General features: G+C 48.4%; 2 protein-coding genes across 3 annotated transcripts in view; one reads left to right on the top strand and one right to left on the bottom strand.

The window, feature by feature from the left end:
• PCID2 (PCI domain containing 2) overlaps positions 1-19,032 on the top strand; it is a 53,826-nt gene extending 34,794 nt beyond the window's left edge. Inside the window, exons 15-17 of one of the 2 annotated variants that reach the window (XR_004030218.1) lie at positions 415-2,109; positions 13,214-14,559; positions 18,532-19,032. The gene's annotated coding sequence lies outside the window, so the exon portion shown is untranslated. Of the gene's footprint in view, positions 1-414; positions 2,110-13,213; positions 14,579-18,531 lie in introns of those variants that run through there. The other variant, XM_030813722.1, reaches the window with a different exon arrangement.
• PROZ (protein Z, vitamin K dependent plasma glycoprotein) lies at positions 1,107-14,937 on the bottom strand. Its single transcript, XM_003279759.3, has 8 exons — positions 14,577-14,937; positions 13,138-13,301; positions 11,529-11,553; positions 10,437-10,550; positions 9,333-9,464; positions 8,851-8,918; positions 3,648-3,765; positions 1,107-1,883 (listed from the first exon to the last, which is right to left on the bottom strand). The coding sequence occupies exons 1-8, from the start codon at positions 14,926-14,928 to the stop codon at positions 1,372-1,374; spliced, it is 1,485 nt and encodes a 494-aa protein (XP_003279807.2). The 5' UTR covers positions 14,929-14,937; the 3' UTR covers positions 1,107-1,371.

Below are 19,032 nucleotides of genomic sequence, written 5' to 3'. Positions count from 1 at the left end.
CCTACATTTTCAATCCCCTTTTTAAAAGTCCTCTCTGCTTTTCAACAATGCTCTGCTTTGACTGGTGGAGAAGCAGCTGTGCCCCTTCCTTAACTAAGTCAGAGTTAAAATGTGAACATTTACACCATTTCTGTCCATTTCAGTGCAAATTCAGACCCTGCTAGGAGCTCCAGTCTCCAAGAAAGTTTCACTGGGGGCTGGACTGCAGCTCTGTCTTTGGTACTTGCATTGCAGCTGCAGCCTTCATGACAGCAGGTGTTCACTGTGATTCAGCACGTGCTGTCCTGGTCTGTTCTACAAAATACCATGGACTGGGTGATAACAGAAACTCATTTCTCACAGATCTGGGGGCTGGGAAGTCCAAGATCTGGGGGTCAGCAGATTTGGTGTCTGCTGAGGGCTCTCTGTCTCCAGGGTAGCACCTTGTTGCAGTATCCTCGCGTGGGAGAAGAGATGGAAGGGGCTGGCAGAGCCCTCGTGGCCTAGTCACCTCCCGAGGGCCCCACCTCCCCATATCATCATCTTGGGGTAAGTTCCAATTTCGGAGTTTTGAAGGGACACACACTCCAGCCACAACAGTGCTGGGCGTTGCCCTAGCTGCCCATCAGCCCATTGGTGAGGTGCTGGGACTCCACCCTGGGCGACCCTGAGGCATGAAGAGGTGGAGCAGTTGTCCAAGAGCCACATGGTGGGACGAGCAGAGAGCTGGGTCTCAGTGCTCAGCCCTGACCTGGGGCCCCGGAACTTTCTGTGGGAACCCTCCCAGAGAAGGGCGGGTGCACAACCCCGTGAGACGCCGGCACGCCTCCTCAGCCTCTCTTGTGCTCTCTGGCCCTTTCCTCTAATGCTGCCTCTCTGGGGTACCCACAGAGTCATTCTCCTCCATTGCCAACCTGCTTCTAGTGGCTGCTTCTGCACTGAGCCATGGTCCTCAGTCACAGTGGCAATTGGTGAACCAACAGAGGAGGTCACTTTCTGCTGTAACCAGTGATTGCTGTCGCTTCTGCGCCAGAACACACTCACCTGTGTGCAGGCTGGGGTGGCTATTCCCTGAGCACAGAGAATACTGGACTTGGAGAAGGAAAGAATTTCTGGAAACCAGGCTGTTTTATGACTGACAGATTATCTTATTATTTAATGTATCTCATGTTTTAAGGTCTCTGTTGAGATAAAGAGTTCCAGGGAAAGAAAGGTCACAGTGCTCGGTAAATGACCCAGCAAGCGGCGGCTCTGCTGCTGCATGGGCTGAGCGGGTGGTCCAGGGCTGTGATGGCCTCTAAGTGTGTGATGAAGTTTCAGTGCCCTCCATGGTGGCAGTGCCAGCTTGGTATCCCACTTCCGGTTGTGTTGTTCTTTCTGGCTGAGTTTCAGTTAGTTCATGATCTGTTTAAACCAGAGTGAGTACCTAGAGACCTTGGTGACAAGGACCATGCGAGTTTGCTCTCCTGCTGGCTGCGAGCCCAGGACCCCCGTGAGGAACCAGGAGCCTCCGTGTTCTCTGGTGACCACACTTCCCTCCATCCAGTGCATGGCCGCCATGCTGCTTCTCTCACAGTAGGTCCTGGTGGTGACGGTCACATTCAGGACCTGTCCGCACTCCTCCCCCTCCACAAGTGTGACAGGCAGCATGGTCAGCGAGTTGCCCAGATCAGTGCCATTGCGTGCCCAGCCGCTGAGGAGGCCCCTGGTGCGCGGGATGAGGAGGTGCTCAGCGAAGTCCTTCTCAGGGGTGCACACGGGGAGCCCTGCACCTGGGCACTGGATGGGCCACTCCAGCTCCAGCAGTGACAGGTCATTCTCCCCTGTGTCCGCGTCATACCGCATGTGCACATGGACGTGCGTTATCTTGATCATCAGCGGGTCTTGGCTCGTTCTGTTAAAATCTGAAATCATGAACAATCGCTAGTTCTTTACAGTCTGATTTTCAAGGGGACATAACGCTCAGAAACGAGCTTCTCAGGGAGCCATGTGAGGAGGGAGAGACCGGCCCTGGAGGACCCGCAGGCTCACTGCCCCGTGGTGTGGACACTGTGCCTTTCTGCAGACAGAAAGGCCACTCACAGATTGCAAGATTGCAACCAAGTGCCACGGCCTTTAAAAACAGTCAAGGTCAGTTCTTCTGTTTTGGAGTGCAATGGGGTGTGGTGAAATGATTAAAAAGTAGGAAGCAGTGATGTGGAATTTCTCCAGGCCAGTCAGACATTGGCTGTTGAGAAGTGGTTTTCATGTTATTTTGTTGATTGAAAAATATTTAAGGGCCAGGCGCAGTGGCTCACACCTGGAATCCCAGTGCTTCGGGAGGCCAAGGCAGTTCGATCACTTAAGGCCAGGAGTAAAGACCAGCTTTTCCAACATAGCAAAACCCCGTTTCTACTAAAAATACAAAAAATTAGTGGGATATGGTGGTGCACGCCTGTAGTCCCAGCTACTCGAGAGGCTGAGGCAGGAGAATCACTTGAAACCAGGAGATGGAGGTTTCAGTAGGCCGAGATCGTGCCACAGCACTCCAGCCTTGGCGACAGAGTAAGACTCTGTCTCAAAAAAAAAAAAAAAAAAAAAAAAGGGAAGAGTAAAAACATACCTTTTTTTTTTTTTTTTTTTTTTTTTTGAGACGGAGTCTCGCTCTGTCACCCAGGCTGGAGTATAGTGGCGCGATCTCAGCTCACTGCAAGCTCCGCCTCCCGGGTTCACGCCATTCTCCTGCCTCAGCCTCTCTGAGTAGCTGGGACTACAAGCGCCCGCCACCACGCCCGGCTAATTTTTTTTTGTATTTTTAGTAGAGACGGGGTTTCACTGTGGTCTCGATCTCCTGACCTCGTGATCCACCCGCCTCTTTTGAGGTTCTTCAGAGTCATAGAGCATGTTGACAGGTTAATATGGAACTTTTCAGCCTCCCGACGGGGTAGAAACTATTGTGTGTTTGGACAGATAAGGAAATAGGCACATGGCTGGGTGCAGTGACTCAACGCCTGTAATCCCAGCCTTTGGGAGGCCAAGGCAGGCAGATCACCTGTGGTCAGGAGTTCGAGACCAGCCTGGCCAACATGGTGAAACCCCATCTCTACAAAAATACAAAGAAATTAGCTGGCCACAGTGGCAGGTGCCTGTACTCCCAGCTACTTGGGAGGCTGAGACATGAGAATCGCTTGAACCCAGGAGGCAGGGTTGCAGTGAGCCCAGATCATGCCACTGCACTCCAGCCTGAGGGAAAGAGTGAGATTCTGTCTCAAAAAAAAAGAAAAAAGAAAAAAAAGAAATAGGCACAGATAAGCCGATGAGAAGGCCACTGTCTCAGCCCAAGGTCTCAACTGCTGGGGATTCGAGCCCCATTCTTCCGACTTTTAGCCAATTACCCATCTCTTATGCCATAACTGCTCAGTTTCAGTGGGAAATGAAGTCATCCTTATGTAGGTTGTGATTTCCTCCCTTGCTGAGTGTGAGTTAGCACTTGCCCATCGCTGGGCCCAGGCTTGGGCTAGGTATTTTACATATGCTTCCTGAGTTTATAAGTATCTCAGTTTTATTGACAGTAAATTCAGTTCTATGTTGCATTAGAAACAGTCCAGTTTTAAATTTTTCATTTCATTCTTACATAGGATAGTGTATTTCCAATGTGGTTTTATAAAAACTCATGATAGAATACTTACGTGTTTTTACACTAATATTCCTGTGTAACAGTGAACATTTTGCTGTTGTCAGTACAAAATTTTCCTGTATTATAACAGCACCACAGAAGTCTTTTCCTTCGGAATTTGTTAACTTTACCTTTAAAAATCAAAACAGACAATAAATAGCTGGTGACAATTTGCAGGATTAGGGGCAGGAAAGTCTACTGGTTAGGGATATGGACTCCAAAGGCAGACAGCCGTATTTGAATCTTGCCCCAGCACTCAAATGGCTACAGGATTGTTAACGAATTGCTGACAATCTAAGCTTTTATTTGCTCAGGGATTAAATGGGGCCGGCACTTCCCCTTTCTGCCCAGGTGAAGTAACAGTGATCAGATTTACCATCCCACCTGAAGCAAAAAACTGACAAAATCTATGGAATGATGGTTTTCAGGGATCGTAATCCCCAAGAAACAACTGTCTCAGCTACTGTCCAGAATTTCCGTGGCGCAGAGCAGGACGGGGCATCTCAGTTGGAGCCCTGCTGACTCCCTAAATTGAAGAGAGAAAGCTGAGAGCCCAGGGAGGCCACAGGGGCTGGAGTTTGCAGAACAGAGTCCTGCACAGGAGAGAGCTTGGTAGAGAATGCCGGAGGATGGCCGCATGCCTAGCAGTTTTCAGCAGAGCAGTGGTGATCACATGTGTACGTGGAGACTAATTATGGCTGGGAAAGAACCACCCAAGAGGGTGAGAGGGACCTGTGCTAGACACTCACACAGGCTGGGAATAGCGATTGCTTCCACCAGCTGAGTTAAAACATCCCTGACTCGGCGGGGCATGGGGTAGGATGCATAGAAGGGTTTCACTTCAGTAGTCAGAATAACTAGCTCTAGACTGAGCGCTGCCCTGGTCCTACTGACAAATCTTAAGAGCAATGTGCCAAAGGATGAAAGTATTTCCAACTTAACTGCGTCCCAGGACAATATCCAAGTGTATGTATAGAGCACAAAATATTCAGCACCTCAGAGGATAAAATTCACAATGTCTGGAAATCCATTACAGCATACAAACAGGAAAATGTGACCCATGATGAGAAGAAAAATCTCCCAAAACTGAGTCAGCACTGACAGATATTAGTAGACAAGGACAATTAAACAGTGATTGTAACTGTAGTCCAAGTGTTCCAAAAGTTAAGAAGTAGTGACAGAAATACATATTTTTAAAAACCTAAATTAAACTTTTGAATGACAGCTACAGTGTATGAGGTTAAACATCCACTGGCCAGGATGAATGGCAGATTAGACATTGAAGGCATCACAACAGAAACTATCAAAAGTAAAACACGGAGAGAAAGGAGATTTTTGAAAAATGAACAGACCATCTCTGAGCTATGGGATTTCAAACAGCTTAAGATACATGTAATTAAAGTCTCAAAACAGAGCAGGGAGAAGGAAGAGAGGAAAAAATATCTGAAAATAATGGGCCAGGCATGGTGGCTCAGGCCTGTAATCCTAGCACTTTGGGAGGCTGAGGTGGAAGGATTGCTTGAGCCCAGGAGTTTGAGACCAGCCTGAGCAACATAGCAAGACCCCATCTCTACGTGAAATTTAAAAATTAGCTGTGTGTGGTGGTGCACACCTATGGTCCCAGCTACTTGAGAGGCTGTGGTGGGAGGATCACCTGAACCCAGGAGGTTGGGGCTGCAGTGAGCCATGATCACACCACTACACTCTGGCCCAGGCAATAGGGCGAGACCATGTCTCAAAAAAAAAAAAAATTATGACCAAATATTTTTCGAATTTGACAAACTCTATTAGCCCACAAATACAAGAATCTCAACAAACTCTATGTGCAAGAAACATAAAGAAAGCAATACACAGTATAATTAAACTCAAAATCCATGATAGAGGAAATCCTAGAAAGTTAAAAAGCATTTAACCAATATCAAAGGGGCCCTTTAGGCAGGAGGAAAACGATACCAGAGGGAGGCCTGGATCTACACAAAGCAGCAAGGAACACTGGAAAAGGTTATGACATCCCATTAAATATTTATCCACATGCCACTGTATATGTAAGGTTTTTTTTCTTATTCTTTAAACTTCTTTAAACTTTTTTAAAACTTTCTTATTCTTTAAACAAAAATAATGGAAGTATAGAGTGGCATTTTTAACATCTGTAGATGTAAGACCTATGCCAAAACCAGCACCCAGGTCAGGAGGGGAGGAATGGGGCATGATTGCTATAAGGACTCATGCTACAGTGAGCGGATGTGGCGTCGTCGAAGGTGGAGTGGACTGTGATAGGGTAAAGATGTATTCTCCAAACTGTGAAGCAACCGCCAACAAAGAACCAGAGATGATAAACCAACAAAGGAGAGAAAACAATCATAACAATATATAGTTATTCTAACAGAAGGCAGAAAAAGGGGAAAAGAACAGATGAGAAAAATAAAAGATAGCAAGATGATAGCTTTAACCCTAAGCATATCAACAATTACAATAAATGTAAAATGTCCTAAATACCCCAATTAAAAAGCAGAGATTTTTCAGACTGGATAAAAATGAAAGGCAGTTATATACTACCTATAAAACGTACCTTATTTATTTTTTAAACATGTACTTTATAAAAATACAAATAGGTTAAAAGTAGAAGATTGGAAAAAGATAAGTCATGCTAACATTAATAATTAGAAAGCTAAAGTGTCTATATCAATATCAGACAAAGGGGATTTTAGAGCAAATAATATTACCAGGGATACAAAAGGAGAAAACAAGAAGTTGTTTGAAGGATTAAATGAAATAAAGCATGTACCCACATAGTACGGGTACTGGCTCTGGAAGTGTTAAGTGTTACAATTTTCAATGGTCTAATAAAATGCAAAATGCTGAGCCAAGTGAAAAAGTTTTTTTCAACTTTACCGTGGCATCGTTCCTGGAACTCTTTATGTGTTTATGAATAATAGCTGCCACTTGTTGAATACCTACCATAAGTCAAGAACATTATCTGTAATCCTCACTGCAACTCTAGGGGTGAGATCCTCACTTTAAAGGGGATAAAATCAAGTTCTAGAGAAGACGGCGCTTGCGCCATCAGTCTGCCAGACTTCTAGTAAAATTTCTTCCCTAGGAGGTAAGAAACAAGGAAGTTCTAAAGATAATCTTCAACCCTATATCCTGCTAGGTCACTTAATTATTCTCCTTTTCAAAGTTTGTTTTAGGAAAATTCCATATATTCAGTTAAATAACTTCAGAACAATTTATAATACTGAAGTAAAAATCTAATAGTATGTAGCCTGCCTAAGTCAGTGTCCTGTGTCTAGAGAATGCCACCTCCCCGGTTATATGGCTCTTAGCCTTGCTGGTATGAGCGCTACGGTTGCAGACTAGAATTACGCCCTGTCTTCCCTCGGGTAAGCTGGGAAGCTGAAGACAGCCTGCAGGTGGTAGAGCAGACCCTGTCACTACCTATGGAGGACCACTGCACTCCGGGCCTCCCAAATATCGACGCTCAGCGCACTCATGGGACAGACAGCGATAGCAAGAACTGTCTTAGAAAGCTTGGGCAGGAAAGGTGATAAAAGATTGAGAGGAAGTTTGCAAAGCTGGCAATAGACCATTCCCGCTTCCATCCCCGCCTTCCATCACTGTCTGCTTTGCCTCCCTTCGGTCTCTTCCTTTCCACCCTGGAGCTGGGTGGCTTCAAGTCCTTGAGCTCCATCCTGTTCTCTACCAGTCCACATGACTGCCAGAGTGAGTGGGCTGGGCACAGCTGTGTTGTAACAATCGGGTGAAACTGAAGGATGTCACACACAGAAACCTCAGGGGCTTGTTGCTCACAGGCCCTCACGAGGGGGGCCCCTGAGGCTGTGCCATCCACACGGCAGCCACACTCGGGTACAGAGCATTGTGGACACGAGGGCTGCACCTCAGTGTAAATTCACACCAGATTCCAAAGATTCAGTGTAAAGGAAAAAGGCAAATAACCTCAATAATGTTTATATTCATTACATGGGGAAATAATGACACTTATATTGGGTTAAATATCAAAATTTCACATGCTTTTACTTACATTATTGTGGCTACTAGAAAATTTTAAATTATGTGGTTTACATTGCATTTCTATTGGACAAGGCTATTCTGAAGGAAATACTCAGGCAGAAGGAGATAATTGTGTTAGAGCCCTGAAAGGCAAGGAAAGTGGAAAACGAAGTAAGTAAATCAGAGCCAGTGTTGGTGGTATAAAACCATAATAACAAAAATCATAATATCTATTTTGTGCAGCTATACAGAAGGCAAGAAAAGAATAAAATACTGGCCAGACAGCAAATGGACCCAGAATGAGGTGCTGGGAATCAGCCTGAGGAGGGAGAAAAAGCTGACTTTACATGTGCTAAATATGGATGTTTATGTGTCAAGAGTGACCATTAAATAAACAAAGTGAATGATGAGGCTCACGCCTGTAATCCCAGCATTTTAGGAGGCCAAGGCGGGTGGGTCACTTGAGGTCAGGTGTTCGAGACCATCCTGTCCAACATGGCGAAACCCCGTCTCTACTAAAAATATAAAAATCAGCTGGGCGTGGTGGCACATTCCTGTAATCCCAGCTACTCAGGGGGCGGAGGCAGAAAAAGCTCTTGTGCCCAGGAGGCGGAGGTTGCAGTGAGCCGGGACTGGACCACTGCACTTCAGGCTGGGTGACAGATTGAGACTCCATCTTAAAAAGAAAAATCAAAAACAAATGAATGGTTAACTTCTAAACCAGCCAAGGAGGGGAAAAGGGAACAAAAATGAATGCCAAACTAGAGAAATTTAGTGAACAAAATAACAAAGCTAGAATGCCAGGCCGAGAGCAGAGCCAGTGCCTGAGCTGGTGCTCAAGCTGTTGCTCAGCCACTCTGTGGCTACACCCAGGTCCCCAGGTTGGGGCAGCCCACCACTGAAGTGCTTCCCAGGCGTGCTGTGATTTCGAGATGCTTACGTTCTGAGAAAATGACGTTGGCAACAGTTTGGAACTGCAGAGGAAAGGTGTTGGGGGCCGTAAATAATGCTATCCTTTTGTATTAGTTATGAACTCAGCATTAGAACATGGTTGGAAGTGTGAATAGAGGTTAGTCAATGCAGTCAATAGCCCATCAAAGTCAGGATGCCTGATTCACTTAGTTGTTAACATTTCTATTTAGGAAATGACAAGTAAGGTGAAAGTCGTAACAATAAATTGAAGCACGCGGAGAGCGCTCTGTTACCTGCCACGGGAGGTCCTGTAGGTCTGGTGCACACTTCTCAGAGGTCAGCACCCCGCAGGCACACTGGTCTGCATTTGAGGCAGCAACATAAGAATAAGAATCAGCGCCTTCCCAGCGAATGTCAGACTCTGTCTAGGGTGTTAACCATTGCATAATTCCGTCTATGGTACTAACCATTATAATCTTATCCTTAATGCTGATGAATGCGCAATAATTCACACAGACACGTAGACTGGAGTTAAACCACCCCCTCACGGCACTCATGGTTTAGCTCAGAGTGGTCTGAGCAAGCACTAGTGACAGAAATTGCACTTTCTAGCACTGCCATTGCTCCAGCGTGGAGACGCGGACCACCTTCTGAGTCATGGCAACTCCTTATCACAAATCCGCGGGCTTCACCTAGTACTACAGAAGAAGGAAGGAGGATGTGGACCGGGTCGCTGGCATTGGAAGCCGGAGGCCGCTGTGGTCTGAGCACTCACCGTGGGGAACGCACTGTTTGTGGTCCTCACCAAGCCTGTAGCCCTGAGCACAGCTGCACGTGTAGGATTCCTGTCCCGGGAGGCAGAAGTGTTGACACCCATCAATCCGCTCTGGGTGACATTCATTTTTAGCTGAAAAGGAAAAAAAACAGAAATGCTAGCTTGGAAATGGTCATTTTATCACAGCCTTGCACGCAGTTCTGGTGTTTCGGTCCATGTTCATTTTATCACAGCCTTGCACACAGAGTTCTGGTGTGTTGGTCCATGTGTTCTCATTCTCTTCAGATCGTTGTCCTTTGTGTCAGTGTTTCCCACATGTCCGTATTTCAGGAATGTGCATGTAGAACAAAGACTCCATGAGTGAGGCCAGGCGCGGTGGCTCACACCTGTAATCCCAGCACTTTGGGAGGCTTTGAGACTTTGAGCAGCTGGAATGGGGGCTCTCCACCAAGAGGGAGAAGATTAAGAAAGGGGCACATGGTGGGTGAAGGTCAAAGCCCCCTTTGGTCGTGGTAAATTTGGGGTGTCTGTGAAGGCACTAGCTGGGGCATCAAGGAGGCAGATGGAGCAGAAATCTGGACTTCGGAGGAGAGGGCTGGGCTGGAAGGAAGGTTTTCCCCAGAGAAACGGGCTCCGAGTTGACCAGTGGTGCTGAGAACAGAGCACGCTTGTTGCTATAGTTGGCGATGATGGACACTGACATTTGGCGGGTATTTAAGGATATTTGTTTATATGCTTTGCGTCTTCCCTGTCTGCAGTCTACCACTGGGGGTCTGGCACTGAGGATGCCTGTGTGTGACCCCCAGCCTGTGAGCAGATTGTGAATGGTTGAGGCAGGGGTGGGGAGGAGAGGGGCCCATGCCATGAAAAGTATGGGGGCCTGTCTGGAAGGGGCAGCTCAGAATGCAGCCAGCCCCCTGGGCGTGGTTTCTGGAGGAGAATCTGGTTGGGATGAGAGGAATCCCCTGGGGTGAGCCAGATCGCGGTTCACACAGGCACCTTCGTGTCTACACTTCAGGAGAGGCCTATTGGGACCCTGGCCGAGGATGTGAGGCCCACCTGCCCAGGGAGGCCCTTGGGGGGAGGGGACGGCCAGGGCCTCACCCAGCTCGCAGTTGCTGCCCTCATAGCCGGGGGAGCAGGTGCAGGTGTAGCCCCAGATGCTGTCCTGGCAAGATCCGTTGTGGAGGCAGGGCTGGGAGATGCACGGGGAGCCGCCTGCAGGAGGAGGATGGGGGTTGGCGTGGTGGTGACAGGAACGGGGACCTGAGCAGGAGGAGGACGGAGTGGGGGTGGCAGCAGGGACGGGGACCTGAGCAGGAGGAGGGTGGGGTGACAGGAACAGGGACCTGAGCAGGAGGAGGACAGAGGGGAGCAGGGATGGGGACCTGAGCAGGAGGAGGACGGGGGGATGGGGTGGCAGGGACGGGGACTGAGCCCTCTCATGCTGCTCCCCATGCCGTCGCCTGGCCCCCAGGACGCTCCCCTCTCAGGACACAGGGCCTGGCTGCCGGTGCCTCCCGCTCTGCTGGGCGCTCTTTCTTCGTCCGCATGCGGCCCCCTCTGTCCTGCCCCATCAGCCCTTCTCTGGCCTCCCCGGCCTCTCCCGCTTCCTTCTGAGCCCAGTTGTCCCCGTGCTTGTCTGGTGGTGGCTGCAGCTCTTTGCTTACTCATTCCCAGGTGGGTCCTTACCCTGGCCTCCCCCAGCCCCGTGGGTCTCCATCTATGTCACTTCTGTCCCATGCTCTTCTGCAGTTGCTCACCTGGAGCTCCTCCCTCGGGAGGAGTCCCCTAACCAAAGTCTCCATCAGGGCTATGACTTTCCAAAATTTGAGACGAGTTCTGATCCTGCTGCAGCATGAGGCTTCCCAGGAGCCCAGGAGCCAGGCGGCTGGAGGAGCTGCTCTGGGGGGGCCCTCCTGGCCTGTGGCCCATGTCCCAGAGTGCCCAGAAACTACCCAGACACTGGGTAAGACAAACCAGGCGCTGCCCGTGGCCCTGGTGGCAGAGCCCGGGGGCTTCCTGACCTGGTCCTTGGGGAGAGTCAGAGCTGCGCCCTTCCCTGGAGAGACATCGTGGGTCCCAGAGCCAAAGGCTTGGCATCCGCTGACCTGGGGTCATGAAGCGTCCTAAGCCCACCCCCTCACCTCATCCCGAGGAGTTAATACTTCTGAGGAGATGAAGGAAACCACTTACCCTTATATCGTCTCCAGAATTCATCCTTTAGAGTTAAAACATAAAAAATGGGATATTACAAATGGGATATTTGTTTTTCTGTATTCTTTCCTGTAGATGAACTTGAAGGTAAGAAAATGTTGATTTTGTTCACCTAATAGGACAATAGTGGTTGAAACAATGCACAATTTTCCTGTTTTACAGCCTGTTTGTTTATGTTAAATGTATAGTAACTAAATGTATCTGTAAGATACATTACTCAACATGTGCCTACCACCACCTATTTGAGGAAGGCCAGAGTCTATGACGTGGCACAAACCCACCACACACAGCCCCTAACGTGGCCCTTCCCTCCTAGGGCCAATCTCCACGCCACCCTCCACAAAAGCACATGATATAGAAGTCACATCACCTTTTCACTTTTTATAAACCGAGTTGAATTTTAAAGATATATACCTGTGTAGGGAGTGGGGACGCTTAGTTTGGGGTAGGAGTATCTAAAATTAGAATTATTCAGACTTGAAGCCTAGAAAGAAAATGTATAAAAAATAGTATCTCCCAAGATCATATTTGGACTTCTAACAACTTGAATCATGTCATAAGTAGTAAATGAAAAACAATTTACCAGGAAGTCTGAAAAATGAAATTTAGGGCAAAATACTTTGAAAAATTTTTACACTTTTCACATGCCTTCAGGATTTCTATGAGTTGTATTAAAAATGGTCTATTTCATAAGAGTTCTCTTATAGATAGGTATTTACGAAACGAGAATTTTAAAAACATTAATTATACTAGAGAAACAGGTCAACATTTAATTAAGAATCAGCTTTAGGCTGGGAACAGTGGCTCACGCCTGTAATCCCAGCACTTTGGGAGGCCGAGGTGGGTGGATCACAAGGTCAAGAGATCGAGACCATCCTGGCCAACATGGTGAAACCCCGTCTCTACTAAAAACAAAAAAATTAGCTGGGCTTGGTGGCAGGCGCCTGTAGTCCCAGCTACTTGGGAGGCTGAGGCAGGAGGATCACTTGAACCCAGGAGGCGGAGCTTGCAGTGAGCTGAGATCACACCACTGCACTCCAGCCTGGGCAACAGAGTGAGACTCTGTCTCAAAAAAATACAAAATAAATAAATAAAATAGCAAATTCTTACTTGTGTTATTTAGAGCATACACGCAGTCACATGTGAAGAAAATCATTTATGTAATCCCAAGCATGGATTATGATTTTCTTACTGTGTGGCATCCCAGAGAGGATGTTTCTGTTTTCAAGTTTTTTTAAGGTATTGAAACCACTAAGTCTCCATTAAAAGCACGAAATTCTCTGAAAGCCACCACAAGCTGGGCGGCGTGTATGTTGGGTGTCTGATCAGTGTGTGGGCCTTGCCTGACCTGAAGAAAAGAGTCCAGTGGGCTCTGAGCTGACTTCCGGCCCCACTCACTGCTGTAGGGAAGGGTGGATTAAGTCGCTTCTCTAAATTGTTTCCTCATCTGTAAAACTGGGATTGTGTCAACCTCATCGGTAAGTAAATAGGCTAATTAATTAAGCTTAATCTCTGAGAAATGATGCTCCCTGGGCCAGCAGAAGTCTAAATAATGAGGCGGCCTGTGGTTTGTGGTGGGGGTACATACAGTGACTACTTCGTTTTCAAACACTTCTCTTGCTTCTTCATAGACACAGATTTCTTCATAACATTCTTTTTCCAAGTTTCCCTCGAAGAGTTCTTCCAGAAGATAGGAGCCCGCACGCATCCACCTCACCAGAACGTCGTTTGCCTTGGTGGCTGGGAGAAATACTACAGACGAGACAAGAAGGCAGATGACTGGGAGCACCCAGGGCCCTGCTTGCCTGGCTTCCGCCCTGGCCGGCCGCCAGCCCCAGCCCCAGCCCCCTCCGTCTCCACAGGCTCTCAGCCTGCGAGGGCCTCAGGGCCACCCCGCTACTCCCTCCCCCGAGGTAGGCAAGCACTTCATCCTCTGGGTGAATGGACCAGCCCCGGGATCAGTGCAGATACACTAAGGTTCTGCAGAGAGGCCACGGGCCTCAGGAAAGTGGAGGAGGGAGGGCTCCAACTGGGTTTTGGGTCCAAGTGCGAAGGAAGGCCGAGCTGGGGTCAAAGGTCACCGTGCTGAGAACTGGGGACCAAGAGCCGTCAGCTCCTATGCTGCCTCTGTGCACAGCATTTAACATCTTGATAAAACACAAAAAGAAGAAACTTATATGTTGCAGCAGGCTCTGCGATTTCCAGGAGGAGAAGGCAAACCAGTCGGCCCACGGCAGTGGTCTCTGGAGCCTCTTCCCACCTGAGGGTCCCAAAGCATGTTCTGTCCCTCTCCTGGAGGGTCAAAGCCCAGGCCCTTCCCATCCTCCCTCCTTTTCTCTCGGTGCTGAGGGTTACAGCAGAGGCGGCTCAGTTAAGTGTGGCTACAGTAAGTGCTGGGCAGGTGGGCAGGGAGTCACCCACTCAGGGAGGGAGACCATGGGGCCAGTGGGAGACCATGGGGCCAGCGGGGACACTGGGTGTTTTGACTTGCAGCTTTCCTGGACGCCTGTGCAGGCAGAGTCAGAATGGAGTCCATGTCTGTTCCTTCAGTGAAGTGGCTGGTGGTAGAAGGGTGGCAGGCAGGCAGGGTGGCTGCTCCCTGGCTATGTCTCCTGACTCAAAACTGGGCATTCCTGGCCAGCCTGGCCAAGGCTCTCTCTGCCCACATTGCAGTCTGGGCTCAGCCTGCCCCACCCCCTCCCCCCATCCAATGCCCAACCCAGGCCTCCCCCCACTCCTCCCCCCTCCCCCTCCCCTCTCCCCGGCCTTTCCCCGCTGAATCCCCTGCACACATGCTTCTTTCCATTTGGGCATCTCTTGGGAGGACCTCAAGTGACACCATCATTGGTCCCAAATACTTGTCACCAAATGATAAAGATCCAAACAGCTTTTTCAGGGGAATTAAGACTAGTCTGGTCACTTAGGGCTCCTCCGGCTCCTGGAAAAAGCGTCATCTACAAATCCACTGTGGACTGAGTCAAGAAAGACACAGCGCAGGCACAACAGACAGGTAAGCCAGATGCCTACCTGAGGGCTCCGCACGATGGAGGGCGAGGACCAGGACCAGGCCCTGGAGCAGCAGGAAGCAGCCGGCCATTCCTACCCCGAGCGCTGGGACAGGGCTACAAACACAGCCAAAGTCCAGGCTGGGGGAGGTGCTGGCAGCAGGAGCCCCGGGGCATGACCTGTGCAGCTGTGTGCTTCCCTCCTGACGTTTTCTGTTTGAGGCCAGGCAGAGAAATGAACGTTGAAGGCTCAGAGGACCCTGGGAGATATTTAGGGAGACAGAGAATGGAAGGTAAAGGCAGCAGGTGCAAGGTGGAAGGTGGCACTCATGCCCGTGTGTGGTCAATGGAGATGAGACAGGCCCTGGGGACATAGCAGTGGGTGAGACAGACAAAGTCACATGCAGCTTATGTTCTAGGTGTGTGTGGAATACACAGAAAAGAATGAGGGAAAGAGAAAGGAGGGAGTGAGGGAGGGAAGGCAGGAGGATGGAAGGAAGGAAGGGGAGAAAAGGGAGGGAGGAGGGAGAAAGGGGGGAAGGGCCAAATAGTGTCTGTCACTACAACACAGCACCATTGTAGCAGAGGCAGCATAGACAATCATGAGTGAACACTTGGCTGTGTGCCAATAAAGCTTTATTTATAAGAGCTATTAAGGGGCCAGATTTGGCCCCAGGGTTGTAGTTTGCTGCTTTCAGATGTAGGCCCTTTGTATTAATCCCTTCTCACACTGTTATGAAGAAATAGCCAAGACTGGGTAATTTAAGAAAAGAGGTTTAGTTGACTCCCAGTTCCACATGGCTGGGGAGGCCTCAGGAAACTTACAATTATGGCAGAAGGCACCTCTTCACAGGGTGGCAGCAGAATGAGTGCAAGCAGGGGAAATGCCAGATGCTTATAAAACCATCAGATCTCTTGAGACTCACTCACTATCCCAAGAACAGCATGGCAGAAACCACCCCCATGATTCAATCACCTCCCACTGGGTCCCTCCCACGACACGTGGGGATTATGGGGATTACAATTCAAGGTGAGATTTCGGTGGGGACACAGCCAAACCATATCAGCCCTTGAAGCCTGAGGTAAGAACCTGGTGTTTCATTTCCACTGTGTTGGGAAGATATTGGAGGGAACAGGAATTGACATGGAAAGATTTGTGCTCTGAAGGGATCACTGTGGCAGCTGTGTGGAGAACAGAACATTCCAGAGAAGTCAAAAAGGGAGGCTGCTGGCTAGTCCAGGAGGGGGCGAGGGTGCAGCCATGCAGCAGGAAGCATGTTTGCAGTCTGGATACTTCATGAAGGGAAAGCTGATGGGATTCGTGATGAATTGGGTCGGGCAGCATGGCTTCAAGGTTTGGGCTGAGCGATTGGGAGGATGGCAGTGCGTGTGCTGAGACGGCCAAGCTCCAGGAGGGCAGAGGGAAGCGAGGTTTGGCAAATTTCAGGTGTCTGTGGGAAGTCCAGGTGGAGACAGGAGTGGGCATCAGAGAAGCTGGGACTCACAGTGGAGATTCAGGTGGTAACAGATGAAATGACAGCATTGTCAGCATATAGATTTTGTTCGATTGAATGATACTCCAAGGTGGCAAAACTCAATGAAAGGATTCTAAATACAATTTTGTTAAAGTGGGAACAGAAGAAAACTAAGAAGCTGACACCTTTGATTAAAAGGGCATGTCCACGAATACACTGAAGTTGTGAAGTTTGCTTTAAAAAGCTGGGAAAAGAAAACAAAGTTTATCTTTAGTGAGTGAGCTAAAATAATTTGAAAGCCAGAAGTTGATTGTATAGGATAGATCTTGGGTGAATTGCACCAGCCTGGCAATCTACGTGGCCTTCTCTTAAGAAAAGGTGCCTTTTTTTGTGTGAAAATATATTCCCACATGGAAACTTACATACTTTAAAAATACTTCTGCTGGATAATTTAAAAACCATCAATAGCTGCTTAAAAATGGAAAAGCAGACAGGGACGTACACATTTGATCAATAAGTGTTAATTGAGCACATCCTGTATGCCTGGCATGGGTATCTGAGCTACAGGCTCTTCCCTCGTGGACCATTTTAGTCTGTTGGGGCTGCTGTAACAAAACACTTAGAGTGGGTAATTTATGATAAACAGAAACGTAGTGCTCACAGTTCTGGAGGATGGGAAGTCCACGATCAAGGTGCCAGTAGACTCAGTGTCTGGTGACGGCCCATGATTCATAGACGTGTCCTTGGATGGTGGAAGGGAGGAATGTGGGTGCTCTCTGGAGCCTCTTTTGGGAGGGCAGTCATCCATCCATGTAGGCAGACTGCCTCCCAGAGGCCCCACCTCCTAGTACTATTGCACAGGGGGTTAGGTATCAATGTGAGTTTTGGGGGATGATATTGTTTGGCTCTGTGTCCCCAACCAATCTCACCTTGAATTGTAATAATCCCCACAGGTCAAGGGCAGGACTGGGTGGAGGTGATTGAATCATGGCGGTGGTTTCCCCCATTCTGTTCTTGTGATAGTGAGTGCAATCTCGCAAGAGCTGATGGTTTTGTAAGGGGCTTCCTCCTGCGATTGACACTCATTCTGTCTCCTACCACCCTGTGAAGAGGTGCCTTCTGCCATGATTGTGTTTCCTGAGGCCTCCCCAGCCATGTGGAACTGTGAGTTGATTAAACCGCTTTTCTTTATAAACTACCCAGTCCCAAGTATTTCTTCATAGTGACATGAGAGCAGACTAATACGGGAAGGCATCAACATCGAGGTCACAGCTGTGACTGTGTTGTATGTGGACTGACCATGTTGTATGTGGTGATTTAATTTTCTCATCTGTCTTCTCAAAGATACCACCTTTGGACCAAAAATTCTACAATAATGAATTGTCCAAACATTAAGATTCACCTTGTTCTACTCATCTTCCTCATCTCTCGTATGAATAATCATTCCTCTGTCACCCTCTTCTGTTCTGAAAAGCAAACCAACCAACATTGGGCACTTTTTCCATTGACTGGTTTACTTTCCTTCTGTATACCTGAGGGGAATCTTCCTTCCTTTGGGGTCTTTGTCATGTCCTTCAGATGTTGGGGTGTCCTCCGTGGGGGTCCCCAGCTTAAATCAACTGACCCCACAACTTTGTGTGGAACCTGAAATGAGCAGCCTATGGAGAACCTGGTCATTGAATACTTAGATCTTGCCGCAGTCCCTATTTAAACACCTGTTCAATCAACTCGGGGACCTATATTTTAGATTTCAACATCTCTGAATTGGCCTGTTCCCTACAGCAGTTGTGTTCTAATGTCAGCCTGGACAAGGCTGAGTTCTTCCTGAAAGGGTTTGTGCTTTATGTTGCCCCCTGGGGGCACTGCCACTTTGGAATCCCTTTAAATACTTTTTTTTGTGTGAGTTTTCGGAGCCCATGTGAATAGTGTAAACGTATTGCAAAGCTGGTTTCTGGCTGGCCTGTGGTTTAGATTATCTGAGCTTCCCCCTCTTGCCTCCAGGCTGAGCTGACCCACAGCTAATTTAGGTATATGCTCTTTCTTTGAGGTTCATCAATAATGGTGCTTCCTAGATTCAGTGTGGTCTAGTCCACTTTGTGGCGCTGTAACAGAATATCTGAGACTGGGTAATTTATAAAGAACAGAAATCTATTTCTTACAGTTCTGGAGGCTGGGACATCAAAGGTCCGGGGGCCCCCATCTGGCGAGGGCCTTCTTGCTGTTTCATCCCATGGTGGAAGGTGGAAGGGTGTGTGTGTGTGAGAGAGAGAGAGAGAGAGAAAGGGGAGAGAGGAAGGGGGCCAAACTCATCCTTTTATTCCAAAATAACGAACCTACTCCTATAATAGTGGTATCAATTCATTCACGAGGGCTCTGATGAAGAATGAGTCTTCAAGGTCCCACCTCTCAACACTGTTGCATTGGGATTAAGTTTCCAACACATGCACTATAGGGACACATTCAAACCACAGCATGGTGCATCCTCTGATGTCCACATTATAGATGGAGGTGGCAGCTTATCACCTGGAGCTCCTGAAGAAATTAAAGAGGAGACACATGGTGACGCAGCCCATGGCCTGGCGTTTTCAGCGTCTCGGAAGCACTGACAGGGACCTGCAAGCTTATGAGGAATTGTTCAACACAATGGGCTTCCTCAGAGCTTGGGAGACCATTAATGTGGAAGACACTATCTGGACATGTTTCTCTTTTTTCCACCTCTCTAGATTTTATTTCAGGATCGGGGAGACTTCTGGAGTAGAAAAGCCACTCAAGAACCTTCCTCCTCCTCCCCCATGCCCCGCCTCCCCCACGCCCCGCCGCATAAGCAGCTGCCCTCCGAGCGAGCGGCATGGAGTCCCCGCGTCCCGGCTCCACGGTGCAGGAGTCCTCCATGGTGGTTGAATTCGCCTTTCAGGCCCTATGTTCAGGATTTGTGATCTGGGTTTTAAAAACATTTTTTAGAAGTCATTGGTAATTAAAAACTAAGTTTTTTATTGTGGTAAA

The sequence above is a fragment of the Nomascus leucogenys genome, chromosome 5 (genome assembly GCF_006542625.1).
Source record: "Nomascus leucogenys isolate Asia chromosome 5, Asia_NLE_v1, whole genome shotgun sequence".
Lineage (NCBI taxonomy): Eukaryota > Metazoa > Chordata > Mammalia > Primates > Hylobatidae > Nomascus > Nomascus leucogenys.
The sequence above is the reverse complement of the archived record's forward strand: the minus strand, read 5'-3'. Positions and strand labels throughout refer to the sequence as shown.

Excerpts from the sequence above, each read along its gene's own strand:
- PROZ (XM_003279759.3), bottom strand. The coding sequence starts at position 14,928 with ATGTCCCCAGGGCCTGTCTCATCTCCATTGACCACACACGGGCATGAG. Across the intron at positions 8,919-9,332 it reads CAAACAGTGCGTTCCCCACG|ACCAGTGTGCCTGCGGGGTG; the intron begins GTGAGTGCTCAG and ends CCTCAAATGCAG. Across the intron at positions 3,766-8,850 it reads TACAGGACCTCCCGTGGCAG|GTAAAGTTAACAAATTCCGA; the intron begins GTAACAGAGCGC and ends TGATTTTTAAAG.